A 20,250-nucleotide genomic window follows, 5' to 3' on the forward strand; every position below is an offset into this window, starting at 1 on the left:
CCTTTTGGCCATAGATTATGTGTTGGAGGGACCATTCAAGACTCCAGTCCAGATCTTCACTGAAACCTTTCCAGCTCTCCCTCTTAAAGTTCCATTGTGATCTTGGAAAAGACCTAATGTACTGGTATTTAGATTCCTAGCTCAAAAATTACAGGTCAAGGCTGACTGTGGAAAAGCCTCAAGAACATATCTGGGTATCTGCAAGTGGTGACTTCTCTGGTTTGATGAAACAAACTTTAAATCAGGGTTGGACTTTCTGTTCCATATCACTGATCTGAAGGTGCCTCTATCTTTTGCATTGCCACCTCCTTCAGCCCAGTCGACAAGTGTCTCACCATTCTTCACTAACCATGTATTTCTAATTTCCATGTTAAAGTCACTGGCATATACAGAAGAATGAGAGTATGTTGACAGGACATGTGCTGGCCTTGAAACTGCAGGTTTGTAAACGTGGACAACACATGTACTTCCCCAATTTTTACTACAGTTGTAAATGCTTCACATTTTCAATGTTGCTTCAGACATAAGTCACTATGCTGTAGGTATGATAGTATGTGATGCCAATAACAGCATAGCCCACAATTTTTGCTCTGTGTCAGATTGATTTTCATTATCAAGATGAGTTTCTTGAGCAAGAGCTAAATCTATTTTATTGGCCAGTAAAATGTGTGACAAGTATTAGCATTTAAACTTGCTTATACCCTCAATATTCATTTGGCAGATTTGGATGCAGTCTCCTATACCCCTTATCAAGTAGTCCTGAGAAGGACTGCCTGATTGATTATTTCCATGTGTGTAGTGTAGCCAGGAGATCCTACATGGTCTTACTAGCAGTCCAGTTATTATTCACTGTGGCCCTCTTTACTCTGATTTGTACTGCTAATTCTACAAGGCAGGTTTATACAATGGGAGTTTTGCTGTTGAATGTATGATTAGACTGTTGAGATAGTCTTTTTAAAATGCTCCATTCTGCAACTGGCTTTGGAAACAATCAAAAGCCACTTATTTGTGTTGATGAATCACAACGAGGTTTTCCTAGGAGCTGAACTTTGGATAGCTTGGACAAACTGTTATACCATAAGCCAACAAGGCCACTGACACAGAAGCCAACAGGAAAATTTATTACAGGGAAGAAGAGCATGGAACAGATACACAGTGTTGGCCAAGGGCCTTTATTACTTGTTCTAGTGTCCAAAGACCCAGATAGCACAACTGGAGTCAACACATAAAATACAACTTCCTAGGCTGAGTAAGAAGCTAATGAGACAAGGACTGAAATGCAAACATTTGGAATCACAGGTGATAAATATCCATGAAAGTTTTTAATAGAATCATCTGGAAAGAGCATTAGATTCGATAATAAAGATGAAAAATATATTTATTATAAATATTAAGAAAACTTAGTACAAAAATATAAAAATAACTCTTAGAAATTTTACAATGTGCAAATATAGGACTTTTTAGAACATGACAAGGCATCAGCTATGAAATCAATGTTATTTCCTAATAAGATTAAAGAATTAAGCTGAAGCTAATACTCTTGGGGTTGGGACCTCTTTCATTCCCCAAACATCTGTCTTGTTGCGTTCTGAATCTTTGTGCAGAAGCTTGTTGGAAATCTTTTCAATGAGCTCAGCTTCACTCAGAGCTCAGTTTCTGTAATGAACATTTGCTCTTTCTACTGGTGATTCAGTAATTATAAAGCAGATTTTTAAAAAGACTGCTTCTCATGCTTTGGCTCAGAATTTTGTTATGACAACTTCTCCAAAATACAGATCTACATTCAACATGTAACCCAACAGCTATTCTTGTTATTTCACAGCTTGACTGTATACACATGATCTTCATTGGCTTCAGGCTACATTTCAGAACAGTCTAAAATTATATTTTCAAGGATTCACACATGAACTGAAGTCAAAAAGGGTGCAGACCAACTAAATTAGCAGGCTAGGTCCTAGGAAGGGTGAGCAAAAGGAAGGTCTTGGCAGATTTGATTTACTTCTATTTGGAGTCCAGTGTGGGCTGAAATTTATACTGACCAAAAAATTTTTTAGAATTGTCCTGAGCCATATTTTTTGGGATGTGGCCATGCATCTGGAGTGCTTTGGCTTCTTCAGTGCCTCCATGCTATCTTGAACCTTTCTGTTGGACTGTTTTGGGTGTTGAGCTTATTGGGTGTTTTTCTGTTAAGATGCTACCCCAGCTTATATTTCCTAATGCCAAGCTGTGGTTCAGGGTTTCATCAAGTTTGCGGGTCTCAGATGCCAGAACTGTAGCCTCAGGCTTCCTGGCTACAACATTTAAAGATTGTGAAAGTTCCTCATGTAAACCGGAAATCTCCTGGCTTGTTTTGGCACAGCTGTCAATATAATCCTGTTTCTGCCTCCGCTCTAGTGATAGCTGCATTTGTAGCACAGATACCTAAAAAAAGGGCAAAGATAACATCAAGAACTAGCATAGTTTTCCTGTGAAGACCTTATTTTCAAGAATTCTGGTTCACAGAATGGAATGCCTTCCATTTGTATGCTCTAACCCACCAGGTTCATTTTTTATTTATAATTTCTATCATTTTTCATAACAAATTATGTGAACTTCCAAATTATATGTAATTCCATAACAAATTATATGTAGATGTTGCATACACATAAGTGGCATTTAAGAACAAAATTGGACTACCATGATTTCACCTGTACTGAAAAGTTAAAAAAAAACAGTAAACTTTGGAACGAACAAAGAACTGTCCTCCTTAAAGACTTCCTGGGAGTTCACTCTTATTAAAGTGTTTCAGTGATTGTATGCTTAGCTAATATGGGAATATGAAAGAAGATGTGCTGTACCTCATGTGGAGAACAGAGCTGTAAGGTTCAGTATGTGCTAGATGTGAATAACTCACCTGCTTTTTAAAGTCCACTAGTTGTTTATACAGAGTTTCTTCCTAGAGAAAAAGGAAAAGATAATTCAACCATCTGCTGATTTTCCAAAAGCCCATCCACCACCAGAAACAGAAGACTGAGGACAACAACATATGTATACTATGCATGATACAAGCATCTCCACAGCTCAGCTCTTCTTCCAACATATTCAAGGTTAAACCAAACCAATAATACATGAGCACTGACACCATTTAACAAGAGCTGTATGTTACTAATGGGAAGAATAAGATTCTAACAAAAAAATCCCCCTACTTTAAGAGGTTTAAGTGAAACTTCCAATGTTAAAATGTATAAATATTCAGACCTTTGCAACAGCTTTGGTGGTCTTCGGTGGTCCTGAGTCAGCCTGACAGAGGCTGTAGTTCAGAGAAAGGTCTCCACAGGTCCTTTTCAGTCTCCTCCGTTCACGTTCCACCTGCATTCAAGAAGAAGGAGGAGGGGAAGCATTACAGAGGCCAAAGATACCAAAGATACCAACAGAACTTGGGTTAACAGGGAAGCAGGATAACATTGTAAGCTGGCAAAAAAAGCCACACATTATGGGAGAGATCCATGACTGGATTGCAGCTGCAAGGGACCCAAATAGGATCAAGCAATACTGAGGATGGGAGTGTTTAAATTTTTTCCCCTGTGGAATCTTCCTGATCTAAATCCCGTTCCCAAGCTCCACTGGGGAAGCCACCTCCCACCCCCCCAAAAAAATACTGGTACTTTTCTCCTCTGCAGTTCAGGAAGGTAGTTTAAATCTTGAAAATAAGGGCATGGGTGAAGAGATCATAAATCTCTTTTCCAAGCACTATTGCTAGGATACTGTACTGCCACCACCCCATCCCCCACTTGCTTTTCAGTGAAAATAAATGCCCAAGTCTGAGATGAGTTACATGACCTCCCACATGACATGTAGCATCCTGCATGTCCCAGCGTTAGGTTGCACAGGACACTGCTATTCTGGAATCCAATCAAAATGAAGACAAGGGAATGTATGTAAAAAGTAGAAGGACTACCCACTGAAAAAAGTGAAGTAAGAGGAGTCTATACTTGAAGAATCAAAGTGCAGAAACTTAGAGCATGTATAAGAATATGTTATGGATGATAACAAGGATGATTATTATCACACGGGGAGTGAGGAGGAGAGCCAAAATAACACAGCTGCTGTTACAGGGAAACTCACCTGCTCGAGTGTACCTCTGAGCTGCATATTGTGCTGCTCCAAACTCTGTTTGTCATTCTCCAACCTCGCAACTGCTTCCTGCAGAAGTTTCAGGCGCCTGTACAGCAGTTGCCTCTCAATTGCCCACGTCAGCTCTTCTTCTTTCTTAACAGACTGCAATATGCAGAAAACAGTGCAGGATAATCAGTACATTTTCCTTCCTTTGAAGAAACCTCCCTTTTTCAAGGGTTTTGCTGCTGAAAACAAGAACCAGACAACTAACCCCTGAAGGCACATAGCTGAACTGGGAGACATATTCCAGAACTCCCTCTTTTATATCACAAGTGTTCCAACGCTCTACTATTATTCTAATCTTTTGTTGAATTCTTACCTCTCCAGCCTTCTTAGACCATATTTCTGACATGCCATTTTCTCTATGAAGCAAATCCACATCTTCTGTCAGAGCTTTAGTAATATGTTTCTCTTCCTCCAGTGCTCTGGAAGTTCTATTCAACTGCTCCTGTGGAACACATAGTACTGCTAATCACTGATGTACATAAAATACCAAGAACATAAGTGGATCCTTGCTGTATCTGATCAGGTCCAGCAACCTGTTCCATACAGCAGACAACAAACTGGGCATAGAGAGCCAACAAACAGGGCATAGAGCAGGAGTGACCAAACTGTGGCTCAGGAGCTACATGTGGCTCTTTCACACATATTGTGTGGCTCTCTAAGCCCCCACTGCTTCATCAGCCAGCTTGGAGAAGGCATTTCTCTCTTTAAATCACTTCTCCGAGCCAAGCTAGCAGCGGCTTTCTTTCCACCTCTTCCTCCCTCAAAAACCTGATGTTCATGTCTTGCGCCTCTCAAGCACCTGACATTTATTCTGTGTGGCTCTTACATTAAGCAAGTTTGGCCACTCCTGGCATAGAGGCTGAAGCCTTCGTCTAATGTTGACTCCTGGAACTGGTATCCAGAGGTTTGCTACCTCTGTAGATGAAGGCTCCCATTAGTCACCACAGCTAGTAGCTACAGACAGACCTATCCTGCATTAATTTTTCTAATCTCCTTTTAGAGTCATCTATCTTGTGGCCATCCCTACATCCTTTGGCAGTGAATTCCAAAATTTAATTACTTGTTGAGTAAAGAAGTATTTCCTTTTGTCTGTTCTGAATCTATTGCCCATCATATTCACCAAGTTTCCCCTAGTGCTAGTGCTATGGAAGGAAGAGGGTGGAGTTCTCTCTATCCACTTTCTTCACTTCAGGCATAGTTTTATAAACCTCATATATCCTCAGTCATTTTTTTCTAAACTGAAAAGTTTTAGATTCTATCTCTATTTTTCACTTTCTGAATAATTCTTAGCATGGAGCTTGCCTTTTTCATTATTGCCACTCACTACATAGACATTTCAGTGAGTTCAGAATTTATCAGCGTATCTCTGTTAGGGTTTTTGTTTCCAATGTGCATCACCTTACACTTGTCATTTGCCATGGTTTTGCCCACTCATCCAACTGAGGGATCCTCGTGCCGTTCTTCACAATTTACCTTTGTTTTTACCATCCAGAATAATTTGGTATTATTTGCAAACTGGGCGACCACACTGCTCAGCCTCAATTCTCAACAATATATATAAGCGCATTAAATGCTACTAGTCCCAATGTATGTGGGACTCCACAGCTCTCCATTTTGTGAACTGTCCTTTTTTGTCTTATTCTCTTCTCCCTGTCATTTAGCCAATTTTTAATCCACAGGAAGTCCTGTGCTGTTATCCCATAACAACTAAACTTACTCAGAAGTCTTTGAGTATAAAGTCACTGTCAAAAGAAATTAAAATTCATAAGTACAGTGGTTATTCTGGCCCCTCAAGGCTTCATGCACATACAGAGAGAATGATAGTGCAGGCTATACCTCTCAATCACTTGGGATTTTTCCCTTTCTGTTTCAATTCACTATTACTCAAGTTCTGTTTTATATTGTTCCAGTGGAATTTTTTACAGAGTGGGCTACTTCTAAAGTATTTGTGAATGATGGCAAAAACCTAATATTAGCCTGATAATGAATAAAACGGAAAAGAGCCTTATGGCCTGATTACAAGACAGGCTTCCTGTCTTAGCACTGCCGGAGTCCCAATCCAAGTTAGGCCTGTATGAGCCAGTCATTATGTTTCCAACATGAAATACACACGCATGGTTTTATTATTACCCTAACAACTTACAGGCTTTAGAAATTGAACAATTAAATGCCTACCTGAAGATGAAATCTGTCCTTATCTCTTTCTGAAACCATTGTTTGCATGATAGCCACTTCATTCTTTAAGGCTTTCAGAGCCTCTTCGCTTTGGGACAAGGACAGACCCAACTTCTGTGCTTTCTCTCTCCATTCTATTTCTGCACTCTCCGTCTGATTAAGAATAGCCATTATGTGATCCAGTTCCTCCTTCTTTACTCTTTTCTCTTCTTCCAGCTGCTGAATTTTTTCCTTTTGCCACTCCAACTTCTGGTCCTTTTCCTGAAATGCCTTCCTCCTGGCTGCCTCCTCTTCCTTCAATACCTGGAGCTTTTGTATATGCCTCTCTATGTTGTCCTTTTCATTATCTTGCAGTCTCAGGGCTGATATTATTTGTTTCAACCGTTCACTGCATGTCAGCAGTTCCTCCTCTTTGCCTCCAATTGTATCTTCTAGTTGCCTGACCTTCCCTCTCTCCTGCTTAACCTTATCATCTTTCTCATCCAACATGTGTTGAAGATACTGTATATTTTCTGGAAGTTCCTTAATCTCATCATTCACTTGCTTTTGCTCTCTCTCACCATTCATCCTGACCTCTTTTTCATCCCCCTTTTTAGCTACCCAGAACTGGAGATGGTGCATATCTGCCTGTTCATGTTTGTGCAGGCACTTCTGGAAGTTTCTCTCATGCTCTCTCTTTCTAATTACTTCCTCAAGATGATCTACTTCATTCTTACATGCCTGTAGTTCAGTCTGTGTGGCTTCTATTTCCAGAAGGTATTTATTCATTTGCTTGGCCTGTTTGAGAATTTCTTCATCTTTCTCCTTTGTTATTTGATTAATTTTATCTAGATCCTGTTGTAGGCTTACTATATCATTCTCTTTCTGCTCTGTCAGTCTTGAGACTTCCTGAACACATCCTTTTAAGTATTCTATCTCTTGGTCTCTGTCTTGAAGACAAGATTTGGAGGACTCCATTTTTTCCAAGACAGACTTTGTCTGTGTTATTGCCATTTCCTCTTGTTGCTGAAGCTGGCGGTTCTCCTCCTTTAAGGACTCTAGCTCTCTCTCTCTATTTCTCAAAGCTTGTTTTGCTTCTTGAAGTTCCACTTGCATTTCCCTCAACTCTCTGTTGCATTCTTCATGTTGCTCTTTCAGGGATTCAACTGCTTGTTCTCTTCTTCTTAATACCACTTTGAGTTGTCCCAACATTTCAAGAATTATCTCCTGCAAATGAAGTTCATCTTCTTGTTTCTTGAGGTGCTTTATTTCTTCTTGCTCAATACCATCATTTCCTCTCTCCTTTAGTAGTACTGTGCTGCACTGGACATCTCCAAACAAATCTTTTACCTGACTTTCCACCACTTCTAGTTGTTGCCTTTGGAACTCTAGCTCTTTGTCCTTTTTGTTTAACGTTGCTTGTGTCTTTGCAAGAAGTTCACGAAGAGCCTTTAGCTCCATTTCCATTTCTTCTTCCTTCTCTCTTATTTTCTCCTTTTGCAATTCAAGCTCTTGATCTCTCTGAGACAGGGTGAATGTTATGTTTTTTACCTTTTCAAGTAGCTCATGGAGTTGTGCCTCCCTCTGAATCTCACTCTGCTGTAAACTAGTTATCTGTTCCTTCTGAGATTCCACCTCTTTTTCTTTGTCCCTGAGAATGGCTTTCATGTGTTCAAGGCTTGTCTGAACAACCTTTACCTGCTTTCCCCCCTGCTCTTCTCGTTCCTGAAGCAGCTGCTTCTGAGATGTGAGCTCCCAATCTTTTTCACTCAATTGTGTTTTCAGTTCATGTACTTCTTTTATCAAAGCTCCAATTTTTGATGACTCATTCTCCTCCATAATCTGGATTTTTTCCTCCTTGATTTGAGTATCTTTGACTTTTAGCTCAAGTTTTAGGGTTAGGCTTTCTATTACAGCTCTTTGGCTTTCTGTCAATTCTTCAAGTTTTTGGACCTTTTCTTTTTGAGATTTTGCAGTTTGGAGAGTCTCTTCTAGGTCTAGTTGTAGCTTTTCTAGAGCAGCTGTCTGTATTTTATTCTGCTTCCCTAGTTCTTCAAATTGAGATTTTTGAGATTCAATTCCTTGAACTTTCTTCTCTAAATCTTTAGTAAGATGTTCTACAGTAGCCTTTTGCACTTCTCTGTGCTTCTCCAGATCACTGATCTGTTTTAAGTGAGATTTTATTTCTTCATCTCTCTTTGCTATAGTAGCTATTAAGTGATCTAGCTTTTCTTGCAAGTCTTTTTCTGTTTTTGCTTCTTGCTCTAATGTCATCAGTCTTTCCTGTTGAGTCTCTAGCTCCTCCTGTTTAATTCTTAGGGCTGAGAGAGCAGCCTGAAGCTCTTGCTCCAGGGACTGGTTCATCTTTTCCATGGCATTTGCTCGTATCTCAGAGGCTGTGACAGATTCCCGAAGAAGGTCCAGCTCCCATACCATCTTTTCCTTTGTCATTTGTAATGTACTTTGTTCATTCTGGAAGACAAAAAAACCCCAAACACAGTTTAGACTTGAAGGCTTGGATACTACAGTAAATTTCTGCTAGTGGAAGGGGAAAATATTCCTCCATACATACACACTGCAGAGTAGACATGTACCATATTAACAACTATTTTGTAGCTGAGAAAGATATATCTCTGCAAGAGCCATAAAAGAAGCCTAGAGAGAATAAAAGGGTATAAACAAGAGATCTCCAGATTCGTCAAATGACTCTACCTATTGTGACTAGACCTCTGCAATGCTGTCTCTCTCACTTCCTTCAAATCCCTACTGAAAACCCACCTTTTCCATGAAGCTTTGGACAACCCCTTAGATTCTGCCTCCAATGAATCTATGTATGTATAATTGGAATAATAGAATCATAGAGCTGGAAGGGACCTCCAGGGACATCTAGTCCAACCCCCTGCACAGTGCAGGAAATTCACAAATACTTCCCCCTCCCCAAATCCTTGTTTTTTCAAAGAAGAACAAGAAGAAGTTGGATTTATACCCCGCCCTACACTCTGAATCTCAGAGTTTCAGAGCAGCTTACAACCTCCTTTACCTCCCCCCTCCCCCACAGACACCCTGTGAGGTAGTGGGGCTGAGAGAGCTCTCAAAGAAGGTGCCCTTTAAAGGACAGCTCTGAGATAGCTATGGCTGACCCAAGGCCATTCCAGCAGCTGCAAGTGGCAGAGTGGGCAATCAAACCTGGTTCTCCCAGATAAGAGTCCGAGCACTTAACCACTACACCAAACTGGCTCTCAATATGCTGTTCTGTCTCCTTCCACTCTCTTTGTTGTATGTCAAACTGTAGACTGTAAATTCCTTAGGGTAGGAATGCATTTTCTCGTACTCTATAGATGCATGCACATTCATAGCACTCTGTAAGTCATATAAGCAACAACATTAACATTAAAGTAGTATGTGTACATTGTGTACACCATTTTACATGACAGATCAAGGAAAACTAAATCCCCAATTAGATGTAATGTAACGATGAGGACAGTAGTGCTCCTTTATCATGGCTGCCCAATTTTATGTTAGTGGATATGTGAAGCTATACTGAGTCAGACCATTGTTCTGTTAAGGTTAGCTTTGTCTACTCAGTCTGGCAGCAGTTCTCCAGGATCTCAAGCAGAGGTCTTTCACACCTCCTACAACCTCTTCTTTCAGCTGAGTATGCTGGGGACTGAACCTGGGACATTCTGCACAAAAAGTAAATGATCTGTCACTGAGCCATGGCTCCTTCCCAAACCACTTGCTACCCTCACCAATGCATCTTTGTTTTGCTTCTCAGCATTCTCTAGAGACTTCTCCAAAGCAGCCACCTTCGCACGCAAAGTCACATTCTCTTCTTTGAAAGCAATGACTTCTGCCTTTAGGGCAGATTCCAAGGAGATGCATTTGCCATCAGCTATCATTTTTTCTGAAATGAAGAAAGTAAAATGGAAAGTGATCAGATAGTAGTTATATTTGATAGTGTATTTTAACTTATAATGAGAAGGTAGTTAGAAGGTTTTTGGTTTTTTTAAACAAGACGTTTGGAGAAAAGCAGTGTTCAGACTAATGCCAAGAAGAGCTTGGAGAAGATGGTGGATTTTGGAGAAATGGTAGATAACATGGTATAATGTACTACTTAAGCAACTTTAAAAAGAACTGCTTCTGAAATACTCAAGAACATAAGAGAAGCCGTGTTGTATTAGGTCAATGGCCCATCCAGTCCAACACTGTGTCATACAGTGGCCAAAAAACCAGGTGCTATCAGGAGATCCACCAGTGGGGCTAGAAGCCCTTCCACTGTGCCCCCATGGCATTGGCCTTTTTTATTGCTATCATACACTGACTAGACATTTTCAGTGAGTTATCTACCACAACCCCAAGATCTCTCTCTTGGTCATTCTTCACCAGTTCACACCCTGTCAACTCAATCTCTTTCTCCCAACTTGAACACATATTGACCCAATCAATGTGTGGGTAGTTAAAATCACCTATTACAACACAGTTTTTATGTCTAGCTGCTATCTTTAATTCTTTTGTCATTTTATAATCATCCTCTATCTTTTGATCTGGTAGGTGATATCAAACTCCAAGAGTTAAGCTTCCTTTGGGGCCCACTCATAGCATTTCCAGAAGCAAATCTAATTATCTTACCTTCTCAATCTTACTGGAGGACTGTATACCCTTTCTGACATACAGCGCCACCCCACCTCCAACCCTTCCCCATCTATCCTTCCGATATAATTTATACCCATGAATCACTATGTCCCACTGATTTTCCTCATCCCACCAAGTTTCTGAAATGCCCATGCTGTCTATGTTTTTCCCCAACACTAAGCATTCCAACTTCCTGATTTTACCTTTGACACTTCTAGCATTTGTATATAATTTCCAAGCATATTAGGCCGGCAACCTTCCTCCAGCTGCCTCGAGACCTTGTCAGGCAGTCCATACTGTTTGTCACTGTCTCAGTGAACAACTCTAATCCATTGCCCTGTAGAAAAGTAACGGCTACACCTTCATACCTTTGAGATGGGTCATCCCAAACCAGAGACATTTCATCTCCTGTTGACTTTTCCCCAAGATTCAGTTTAAAAACTGCTCTGCTGCCTTTTTTATTTTAAGCACCAGCAGTCTGGTCCTTCTCAGAACAAGTGGAGACCGACTCTTTTGTACAGCTCCTGCTTGTTCCAAACAGCATCCCTGTGCCTAACAAACTTGAACCCTTCCTCCCTACACCATTGTCTCTTCCATGCATTGAGACTCCTAATTTGTGCCTGTCTCTCCAGCCCTGTGCGTGGAACAGGTAGCACTTCTGAGAAGGCTACCTTGGAGATTCTGGCCTTGTTTCCTGCCTAGCAACCTAAATTTCTCCTCCAGGACCTCACGACTGCATTTCCCCACATTGTTGGTGCCAACATGTACCATGACCACTGGCTCCTCCCTAGCACTGTCTACCAGCCTATCTAGAACATGCGTAATGTCTGCTGCCTTCACACCAGGCAGGCAAGTCACCATATGGTCAATACATGGGTTTGCTTCCCAGGTGTCTATCTGCCTAAGGAGTGAATCACCAACTACCAAGAGCCCCCCTCCCTCCCTGCCCAGGGATGATTCCTTGGTGCGAAAGGATATCTGTTCACCAACTGAAGAGGTCCCTTCTGAGAGCACATTCCCCTTGTCCTCAGCACAGTGCTCTGTTGCCTCTCAATCCTCATGCCCTCTGACATCAGCGGGGCTACCATTTTCAGAGTGGGACACATCTAACAAGTCCCCGAGAGTCTTCTCCATGTGCGTAACTGACTGTCTCAATAAATCAGATGGAAAAGAAATGCTTCAGAGTAGCAGAATTCAGTTCTTAGTTTTCAACACTATTGCAGGGTGCACACTTATGCCACTTGCTGAATTCAGGTACTGTCTGGCTTAAAAAGGTAAAGGTAGTCTCCTTTGCAAGCACCAGTCGTTTCCGACTCTGGGGTGACATCGCATCATGACATTTTCACAGCAGACTTTTTTACAGGGTAGTTTTGCCATTGCCTTCCCCAGTCATCTACACTTTCCCTCCAGCAAGCTGGGTACTCATTTTACTGACCTTGGAAAGATGGAAGGCTGAGTCAACCTTGAGCCAGCTACCTGAACCCAGCTTTTGCCAGGATTGAACTCAGGTTGTGAGCAGAGAGCTCAGACTGCAGTACTGCAGCTTTACCACTCTGCACCATGGGGCTACTTTTATTGTCTGGCTTACACCAATCTTATTTAGGCTACATTTAAAAGCTCAAACCAAAATCAGACCAATTATGATTTAGAGGTGTTGGTTTACTTTTGGGTTTCCATCAATTCAGCATTCCCATCTCTAAATTGAGTGGCCCTTTGAAGCAGAGCAAGAACTGGAAGTTTTACAACAGTCCTGAAGTTTTTGTTACATCAGTTCCTCTCAAACACTTTTAAAAATTTGTTCTTAGAACTCAAACTCAATTAGAGTTCTAGTGAACATAAACACTTGCTCACTACCCTACCGCTATAGCTTTGGAAACATTTTGGCTCAACTTTTTCAGGTGTGTACATGTTATTCTGCAGCAAGAAACCTCACTCTGAGGACTTAAACCTGAGAACTGAACTGATGTTGTGATCACAAACTTAAACTATAAGCTGAATATAAGTTCTGCCCATTGATTTTCAGTTTCAAATACTAATCCAGAGAAGTCATATTTGTAATGGAATCCTGATTGGTTTGTGCTCAGAACAGAGTCCCTCCATACCTCAACAATTAGTCATGGACCTTAAGTCCTCTGCCAACTCTTATGCAGCTTCTCTATTACCATTCCTAAAGTGTGCTTTCTGATCTGTAAAACTTACCAAGTTTTACAGATTTTCCATATGACTTCCTGCTATTTTCTTAGCCTTGGTTTGTTGCTTTAATTTTTGAAACTTCTCATATTCCAGCATAGCTCTTGGCTCCAATTTTCTGCTGATTACAGTGTACATGTTCCTCCACATACCTTCTGTCCTTCTCATTATTTATCATTTGATTATAAAATTTGCTCTGTCTTGATTACTGTAAGCCAGCTGTAAAACTTTGGGGTGCCTCAGACAGCCTCGACAAAACATTTTTGAGGATACCTAATAGCCACAGTCATTCCACCCATCCCACTCCATTTTCTCAGCAGAAAACTCTCCTTTTGGGAGACCTGTAGCACCTGTGTGGCACCGCAGTGAGAAGGAAGAGTCTGTACCTTCTTGGCTTTGGTTCAGCCACTTTTGCAACTCTTGTGCTTTGGCATTGATACGATCGCTCTCAGCTTCCTTTTCACTTAATTCTTGCTTCAGTTTCTCAGAATTCTTTCTTATCTCATCCTGTGAAAACAGTAATGGTGGTGGTGGTGGTGATACATGCAACTAAAAACTTTAAAAATGAAAGAAAGAACATCTAGAACAGTGAAGCAACAACTTTCTCTTCTTAAAGCAAGCTGATAGGTTACATGGAGTTCTGTGTAATTTTTCCACCAATCCAAATTGGACCCCTTTGCAACAGCTGCTTTTAAACCTTGTATTAGGAGGCCCACAACTGAACCAAAAGCCAAATACATTTTGTCTAGCTCAGACACCTTTTAGTAATACTAGTGCAAGAAAAAATGTATAGTGAAAACACTGTGGTAATCTTGCACTATATATTAACTCATGAACTGCAGCAAACCATAATAGGACAGAGAACAAATGAGAAATGTGTTACACTAACTAAACTGGAAACTCATTTGCTGAATATACAAGGTAAAAAATAAGCTCAATAGTATGTATATGGTAAACATTATTTTTGCAGTGCTTGACATATATTGGACGTTATAAAGGAGTGTAATCATGTGATTGAGCTTTCTGAACTTTATTTCTAATATGTATGCCTGATAAGGAACTTCTCTGTGCTCAAAAGGCTTGCCTTTCAATGGTGGGGAGAGGCTGTGCCTCCATGGTAGAGCATCTGCTCTGCAAGCAGACAGACCCAGTTTCAATCCCTGGAACCTCCAGTTAAAAAGATCAGGCAGCAGATATGAAAGGCCCCCTACCAGAGACCCTGGAGAATTACTGCCACTCACAGTAAACAATATTGACTTTGAAAGACAAATAATCTAAGTCAGTATAAGGCAGCTTCAATGTTCAAGATATCATCTCTACCAACCATGTTCTAAGGGGCCAGTGATATCTTGATCTATTACAGAGAAAACGTGAGGAGATGCCCAGAGAGGGCTGCAATACAAGATAAGAAAAAACATTACCCGTTCTCGACAAGCATGCCACACAACCTGCCTCAGATCCTGGATTGCTTCAGCTACTCTCTCCACTGTAAGCTCTGTAGAGAGGTCCCTGAGCTGAAGTAGAGCCATTCCCTTCACATTATCCTGTTCTGGAGAAATAAATCATTTCTGTCATAAGACCTACTTGACAAGTCACTGATGGAAAAAAACCCTGAAGAAATGCCTAGAAAAAACATGAAGTAAGGGTTAAGACAGTCATAGAAAAGACACAAGAGCTGCTGCCAATCTGTGTCTCTTTACTCCCTTTTTCTTCTAACATCTAATATAAGATGAACACACAGAAATACAAAGCACAATGACTTTCAATTATGGGCAGTTTGTATTTGATGTTGCATGAAAAAGTAACATCAAATGTAATAATTTAATCATAGATTCAGTGCATTATCCCTTCAATCCACAAAATGTCACTGCTGTCAAAAATGACATTCATCCACTGATATTTCATAAATATATTCAATACTCAATAAGGATTTGCAGACTCCAACTGAACACTCAGCTCCTAAGCTGTGCTGAGCATTCCCAAATATTTTTCTTTAAAAAACAAAGCTTTTGGCTTTGTGGGACATAGCCAGATTAACAAAGAAGTACCTTACCTATGAATTTGTGTGTGACTTGTAATCCAAATCATGAAGGGAAATTAGATACTCCCAATTCACTCAAGCAGCCATCACTCACCAAGTTATGTATTTTCCTCAGGTCAACTAAATCTGGGAAGATAAACTCTCTTCTTGAGAGACAGAGAGCCTGCACATGGTAGGGGGCTGGAGTGCTGGACTAGAGTCTAGAGTCCATGGAAGCTCACTGAGGTGGCCTTGAGCCAGTCACACACTCTCAGCCTAACAGGGTTGTTGTGAAGATAAAACTGAGGAGAGGAGAACACTTGGGTTAAGGTGAAGTCTAAATGAACTAAAGAAATAAATGTGATTCCAGTATAATAATCAGTTAAAATGCAAACTGAACTCTATCAATGACCACTATGAAGGTCCTACTCTTTATTCAGAAGCTACCAAGTAATCTTAGAATGCTGACATCATAAATGCCATTTACTGCCAGCCAGTATATCCAATGTCTCAAAAGGTCTAAAATCAGGGTAAAGCCAATACTAATTCATTTCCTCTGTGAACTGGCAGCAATTAGTTTCCGATTTTATCAAGAAAAGATAAATTTACACACAATTAGTTAATGAGACCAAACAATAATCCCTTCCCCAGGGCATGAGTCTGAAAATAGCTTCTACAGCAATAGGGGCATCCTCTGTCTTTTTTTAAAAAATAAACTCTTTATTTTTTAATTTGATGTACCAGAAATAGATATTCCCAAAAGGTATAAATGTATAGTTTTATTTTAACCAAATATTGTAATGTATTAGTTTTGTCTTCCTTCATGTTTAATGTTGTTTAAAGTTATTTGTCTGTTTGTTTTGACAGGAAAGCATCTTTAAGATATGCCAAATCCCTCTCAGCTGACTGGAAAAGCAAATCAAAGTGAAGTATCCAAATTAAAATTTCCATTTCATTCAATTTATTTATTTATTTCACTGTTATACAAATTCCTTTCTTCCAGGGAGCTCAAGAAAGCTTCAGCAAAACTGCTGAATCATGCACTTTCATATTGTAATTATTATATCTGGAGGCAGGGACTACAGAAAGGATAGCAGGGCACAAGGTAAGAATCTTTACAAAATATCCAGAATGAAACCAACAGACTTTTCTATTAGAAAGAAAAGTCCTTGTTTCTACAGACATATCAGTAGATTGGGAAAGCAGGTGGCTGCCAATATGTTTACTCCCCCCCCCCCCAAGAAAGATGTTGCACAAAGAAACAGAAAAGATGCACAGTAGAGGAAAGATGAATTAGAACTTTGTTTTTCTACACTTCACAAAAACACATTCTATAGCCCATTGAGCATGCCTAAACCACAAAATGCACAGGAAACCAACAGTAATGTTAGGATTTGTGGTTTGTTTTCACTTCACTCTTGGATATGGGAAGAAGCACCCCATGAAGAAAAAGGCGACATCCGATTGTTCTTTCCAATAATGCTAAGATACATCCCAAGATGATTCTTTAAGGTTCACAGCTGGGTTTCCCTTCTACCCAAGAATTTGTACCCTCCTATTGCAAGTTTACCAAACACATACAAGTCATGCATATAAATTGCTCTAGTACACCCCCAAGCCCTTTTGTAGTATCAGGTGGCTTTGCTTTCTACAGCTTTTTCCCCAACCCCAGCTATTCCACTGAACAAATTCAGGAAAGGTCAATTTTATACAATAATGTTTGAGACAGCCAATGGCTTCTCATGCTCTACATGAGCAGATACTAACTGACAAGCAAGTTATGCTACTGCTACGAAAGGAGCAACCACCATCCTACTTTTATGGATTAGGTTATGTGTTATATATCTCACCATTTCTACAAGTAGCTCAAAGTGGCATTCATGGTTCTCCCCTCCTCCACTTTATCCTCATAACACACTTAAGTGGGTGAGACAGTATCTGGTTCAAGCTCCCCTAGTCAGCTCCATGACTTAGATGGAATTTGATTTGAACCTGGGTCTCCCTAGGCCTAGTCCAATTTAAGCAGTACAGCACACTGGTATTCAACATTGAGTGTCAAGCTGGCAGCAATAACACAAAAATTAGATGATATGAAGCAAAAGAAATTAGAAGATATGAACACGATGCAATTTAACAAGGACAAGTGCCAAGTTCTATATCTCAGTAACAAAAATGAAAAACACGCATACTGGATGGGGGATACACTTCTGGGTAGCAGTGTGCGTGAACAAGTTCCTGGGGTACGGGTGCACTATAAGTTAAAGATAAGCTGGCAGTGTGATGCAGGAACAAAAAAGGCAAATGCCATCTTGGGGTGTATCAACTGAGGCATAACATCCAGATCACAAGATGTCATAGTTCCACTGTACACTGCATTAGTCAGGCCATACCAGGAGTGTTGTGTGCAGTTCTACAGGCCTCACTTCAAGAAGGTTGCAGACAGAATGACGTGGGTGCAAAGGAGAGTGATGAGGAAGATCATGGCCTGGAGATCAAGCCTTATGAAGAAAGGCTGAGGGACTTGGGAATGTTCAGTCTGGAGAAGAGGAGGGCTGTCACTTAGAGGAGGGCAGGGAGCTGTTCCTGTCGGCAGCAGAGGAGAGGACTCACAATAATGGGTTTAACTTAAGGATGGGAAGGTATTGATTGGATTTTAGGAAAACCCTTTTTATAGTAAGAGTTGTTCAACAGTGGAATCAGTAACCAAGGGAGATGGTGAGCTCCCCCTCAATGGCAATCTTTAAGCAGCAGCTGGACAAACACTTGTCAGGGATGCTATAGGCTGATCCCGCATTGAGCAGGGGGTTGCACTAGAGGGCCTGTATGGCCCCTTCCAATTCTATGATTCTAAAATTATGATTTATTATAATGATGTGCTCCATTTCAGTACATCACAATGGACAATAAGTACCATGGAACAAAAACCTAGATCCCTTACTACAGGCTTGGGCTTTCTCACATAATCAGCAATTACCTTGTTAAGGATATGCTGCCAGTCTTGTATCTTAGACTTACCTCTACAAGGGGAGGTGGGGTTCCCAGTGGTTCTATCTCCTCTCCCCCCATGTTCAAGCTTTTCTTCAAAATCACTACACAACATGTACTGCAGAACAGAACGCAGTTTAGTTAACTGGGACTGTGCCTCCCAATGGGCTGAACAAGCGTGCTGATATTTTGAAGCCAGTGCCTCTGTCTTGCTCTCTGTGCCAGAAAGGGTCAGGCGCAACTGAGATACTTCAGCTTCCAACATCTTCATAGAGTCCCTCAAACGCTGCTCACTAGCACGTGACTCTTCCAGGTCCTGGGCCAGCTTCTCCTTGTGAGTGGTCAAGACTGCCTCCTTTTCTAGCATCATCTGCCTGAGTGACTGCATCTGCAGAGGAAAGGCAAAATGGACAGCTCTCCATAGATACAGGAATATGGCCTAGAGAAGAGGAAGAATTGCTTTTTATAACCCGCTTTTCTCTATCTGAAGGAGTCGACATACAGTTGCCTTCCCTTCCTCTTCCCACAACAGAAGACACCTTGTGTGGTAAGTGAGGCTGAGAGAGTTCAGAGAGAAATGTGACTAAGGTCACCCAGCAGGCTTCATGTGGAGGAGAGGGGAATAAAATGCAGTTCTCAAGATTAAAGTCTACTGCTCTTAACCATTATACCTTGCTGGCTCAACACAGGATCAGTGAACATCCAGTAAGATAAGACATGTTCCTGTTGAGATTTGAACAGTAGAAAAAAAGTTCTGAATATTGTTTGCAAGAGAAAACGAAAGAGTTTCATACATTTGCTTGAAGGAATGGGCAATGTTACAGGTCACTGAACTAATTATTGAACAGACTAATGGAGGATAAGTCTATCAGTGGCTCCTAGCCCTGGTTGCTAAAGAGAACCTCCATATTCAGAGGCAATAAACTTCTGATTGTCAGTCCAGGAGGCAAAATCAAGGAAAAGCCTTGGCTTCTATGCGCTGTTGTTGGACCTCCAGAACTGGTTGGCCACTGTGTGAGACAGGATGCTGGGCTAAGCTCATTAAAATAGACACTATGGTAAAGCAATGAAACTACAGCACAACAAGCAAGTTTAACACTGTTTCTTTCCTCCCTGGAACTCAATATATGTACAGTTAAGAAGACTGAGAGATGTGAGCAAAGTCCGGTTAGTTTACACAGTGCAGGGAAAGATACCAGTGTATTATGGGAAATGTGTGAGGAGCATCTCAAGATAAAAATATCGTGAGATGTTGACATGGGCTAATAATGAGGCAGAGAAATAAGAATTTGGTAGGCAATACCTGGCTCCTTAGCTCCTGTGCTTCTCTTGTATGGTCGGCCAGCAGTTGCTGTGCTTGCTGCAGCGCAGTGTTTAATTTTGTGACTTCACCCTGAGGGGCACAGTCACTGTCTTGCAGCCTCTTAAGTTGGACCTCTTTCTCCTTCAAGGATACAACTAGGCTGAACCAGGGAAAAAACAAATAAACAAGACTTCAGTTGCATGACAAAATAGTCATGAATATGAGAACAAAAATCCTAGAGAAGAACCTACAGCCATGGAGTTGTTTGACATTGACAAACATGTGAAGGACACTTTTGCTGGTGTATTTATCTGTATTCCATACATGCGTAAAACAAGATAATTTTACAGAAGTACATAACAGCAACATCAAGTGCAAATGCAGTGCAAAAAAGCAGACACTAACAATCCGCAATGTAGGCTCAGGCATGGAATGTGGCTTTAAGTGAAGAGACATTCCACTTAAAAGTTTGGTAATAGTGGAAACAAGACAAACAGGTAGTGGATGATATCCTGCTTTAGTCTGGTGAAGCCTAAAGGAACCTTCCTCCAACTTAAACAGCTCTTCTGTTGGACAAAGAGCTACATAAGCTGAAGGAAGGTTTTGAACTTTGCTTAGTAGAGTGGTAGGATACCGGCCAGTAATTTCAGCAGCCATAGTGGATCTCATCTGTTCTGTGCAGATGAGAAAAGCTAAGTCATACTATTTATAAGCCTTCAACACAACTTTAGGAAAAACTGATTTACTGTAGATCAGCTACATCCCTGAAGAGACTAAGCACCATAATAAGGAGTGTAACAGAAGG

At 40.8% G+C, this 20,250-nt stretch overlaps 1 protein-coding gene across 1 annotated transcript in view; it reads right to left on the minus strand.

Moving 5' to 3' along the window:
* Positions 1 to 1,286: 1,286 nt before the first annotated feature.
* CEP250 (centrosomal protein 250) overlaps positions 1,287 to 20,250 on the minus strand; it is a 60,382-nt gene continuing 41,418 nt past the window's right edge. The window contains exons 23-33 of the mRNA XM_060231063.1: positions 19,446 to 19,605; positions 18,173 to 18,530; positions 14,559 to 14,686; positions 13,524 to 13,644; positions 10,065 to 10,219; positions 6,337 to 8,787; positions 4,475 to 4,603; positions 4,105 to 4,257; positions 3,238 to 3,348; positions 2,894 to 2,935; positions 1,287 to 2,421 (exon numbers count right to left, since the gene is read on the minus strand). Coding sequence (XP_060087046.1) covers positions 2,128 to 2,421; positions 2,894 to 2,935; positions 3,238 to 3,348; positions 4,105 to 4,257; positions 4,475 to 4,603; positions 6,337 to 8,787; positions 10,065 to 10,219; positions 13,524 to 13,644; positions 14,559 to 14,686; positions 18,173 to 18,530; positions 19,446 to 19,605 — 4,102 coding nt within the window. The 3' untranslated portion in view covers positions 1,287 to 2,127. The remainder of the gene's footprint in view (positions 2,422 to 2,893; positions 2,936 to 3,237; positions 3,349 to 4,104; positions 4,258 to 4,474; positions 4,604 to 6,336; positions 8,788 to 10,064; positions 10,220 to 13,523; positions 13,645 to 14,558; positions 14,687 to 18,172; positions 18,531 to 19,445; positions 19,606 to 20,250) is intronic.

The sequence above is a fragment of the Heteronotia binoei genome, chromosome 2 (assembly GCF_032191835.1).
Source record: "Heteronotia binoei isolate CCM8104 ecotype False Entrance Well chromosome 2, APGP_CSIRO_Hbin_v1, whole genome shotgun sequence".
Classification (NCBI taxonomy): Eukaryota; Metazoa; Chordata; class Lepidosauria; order Squamata; family Gekkonidae; genus Heteronotia; species Heteronotia binoei.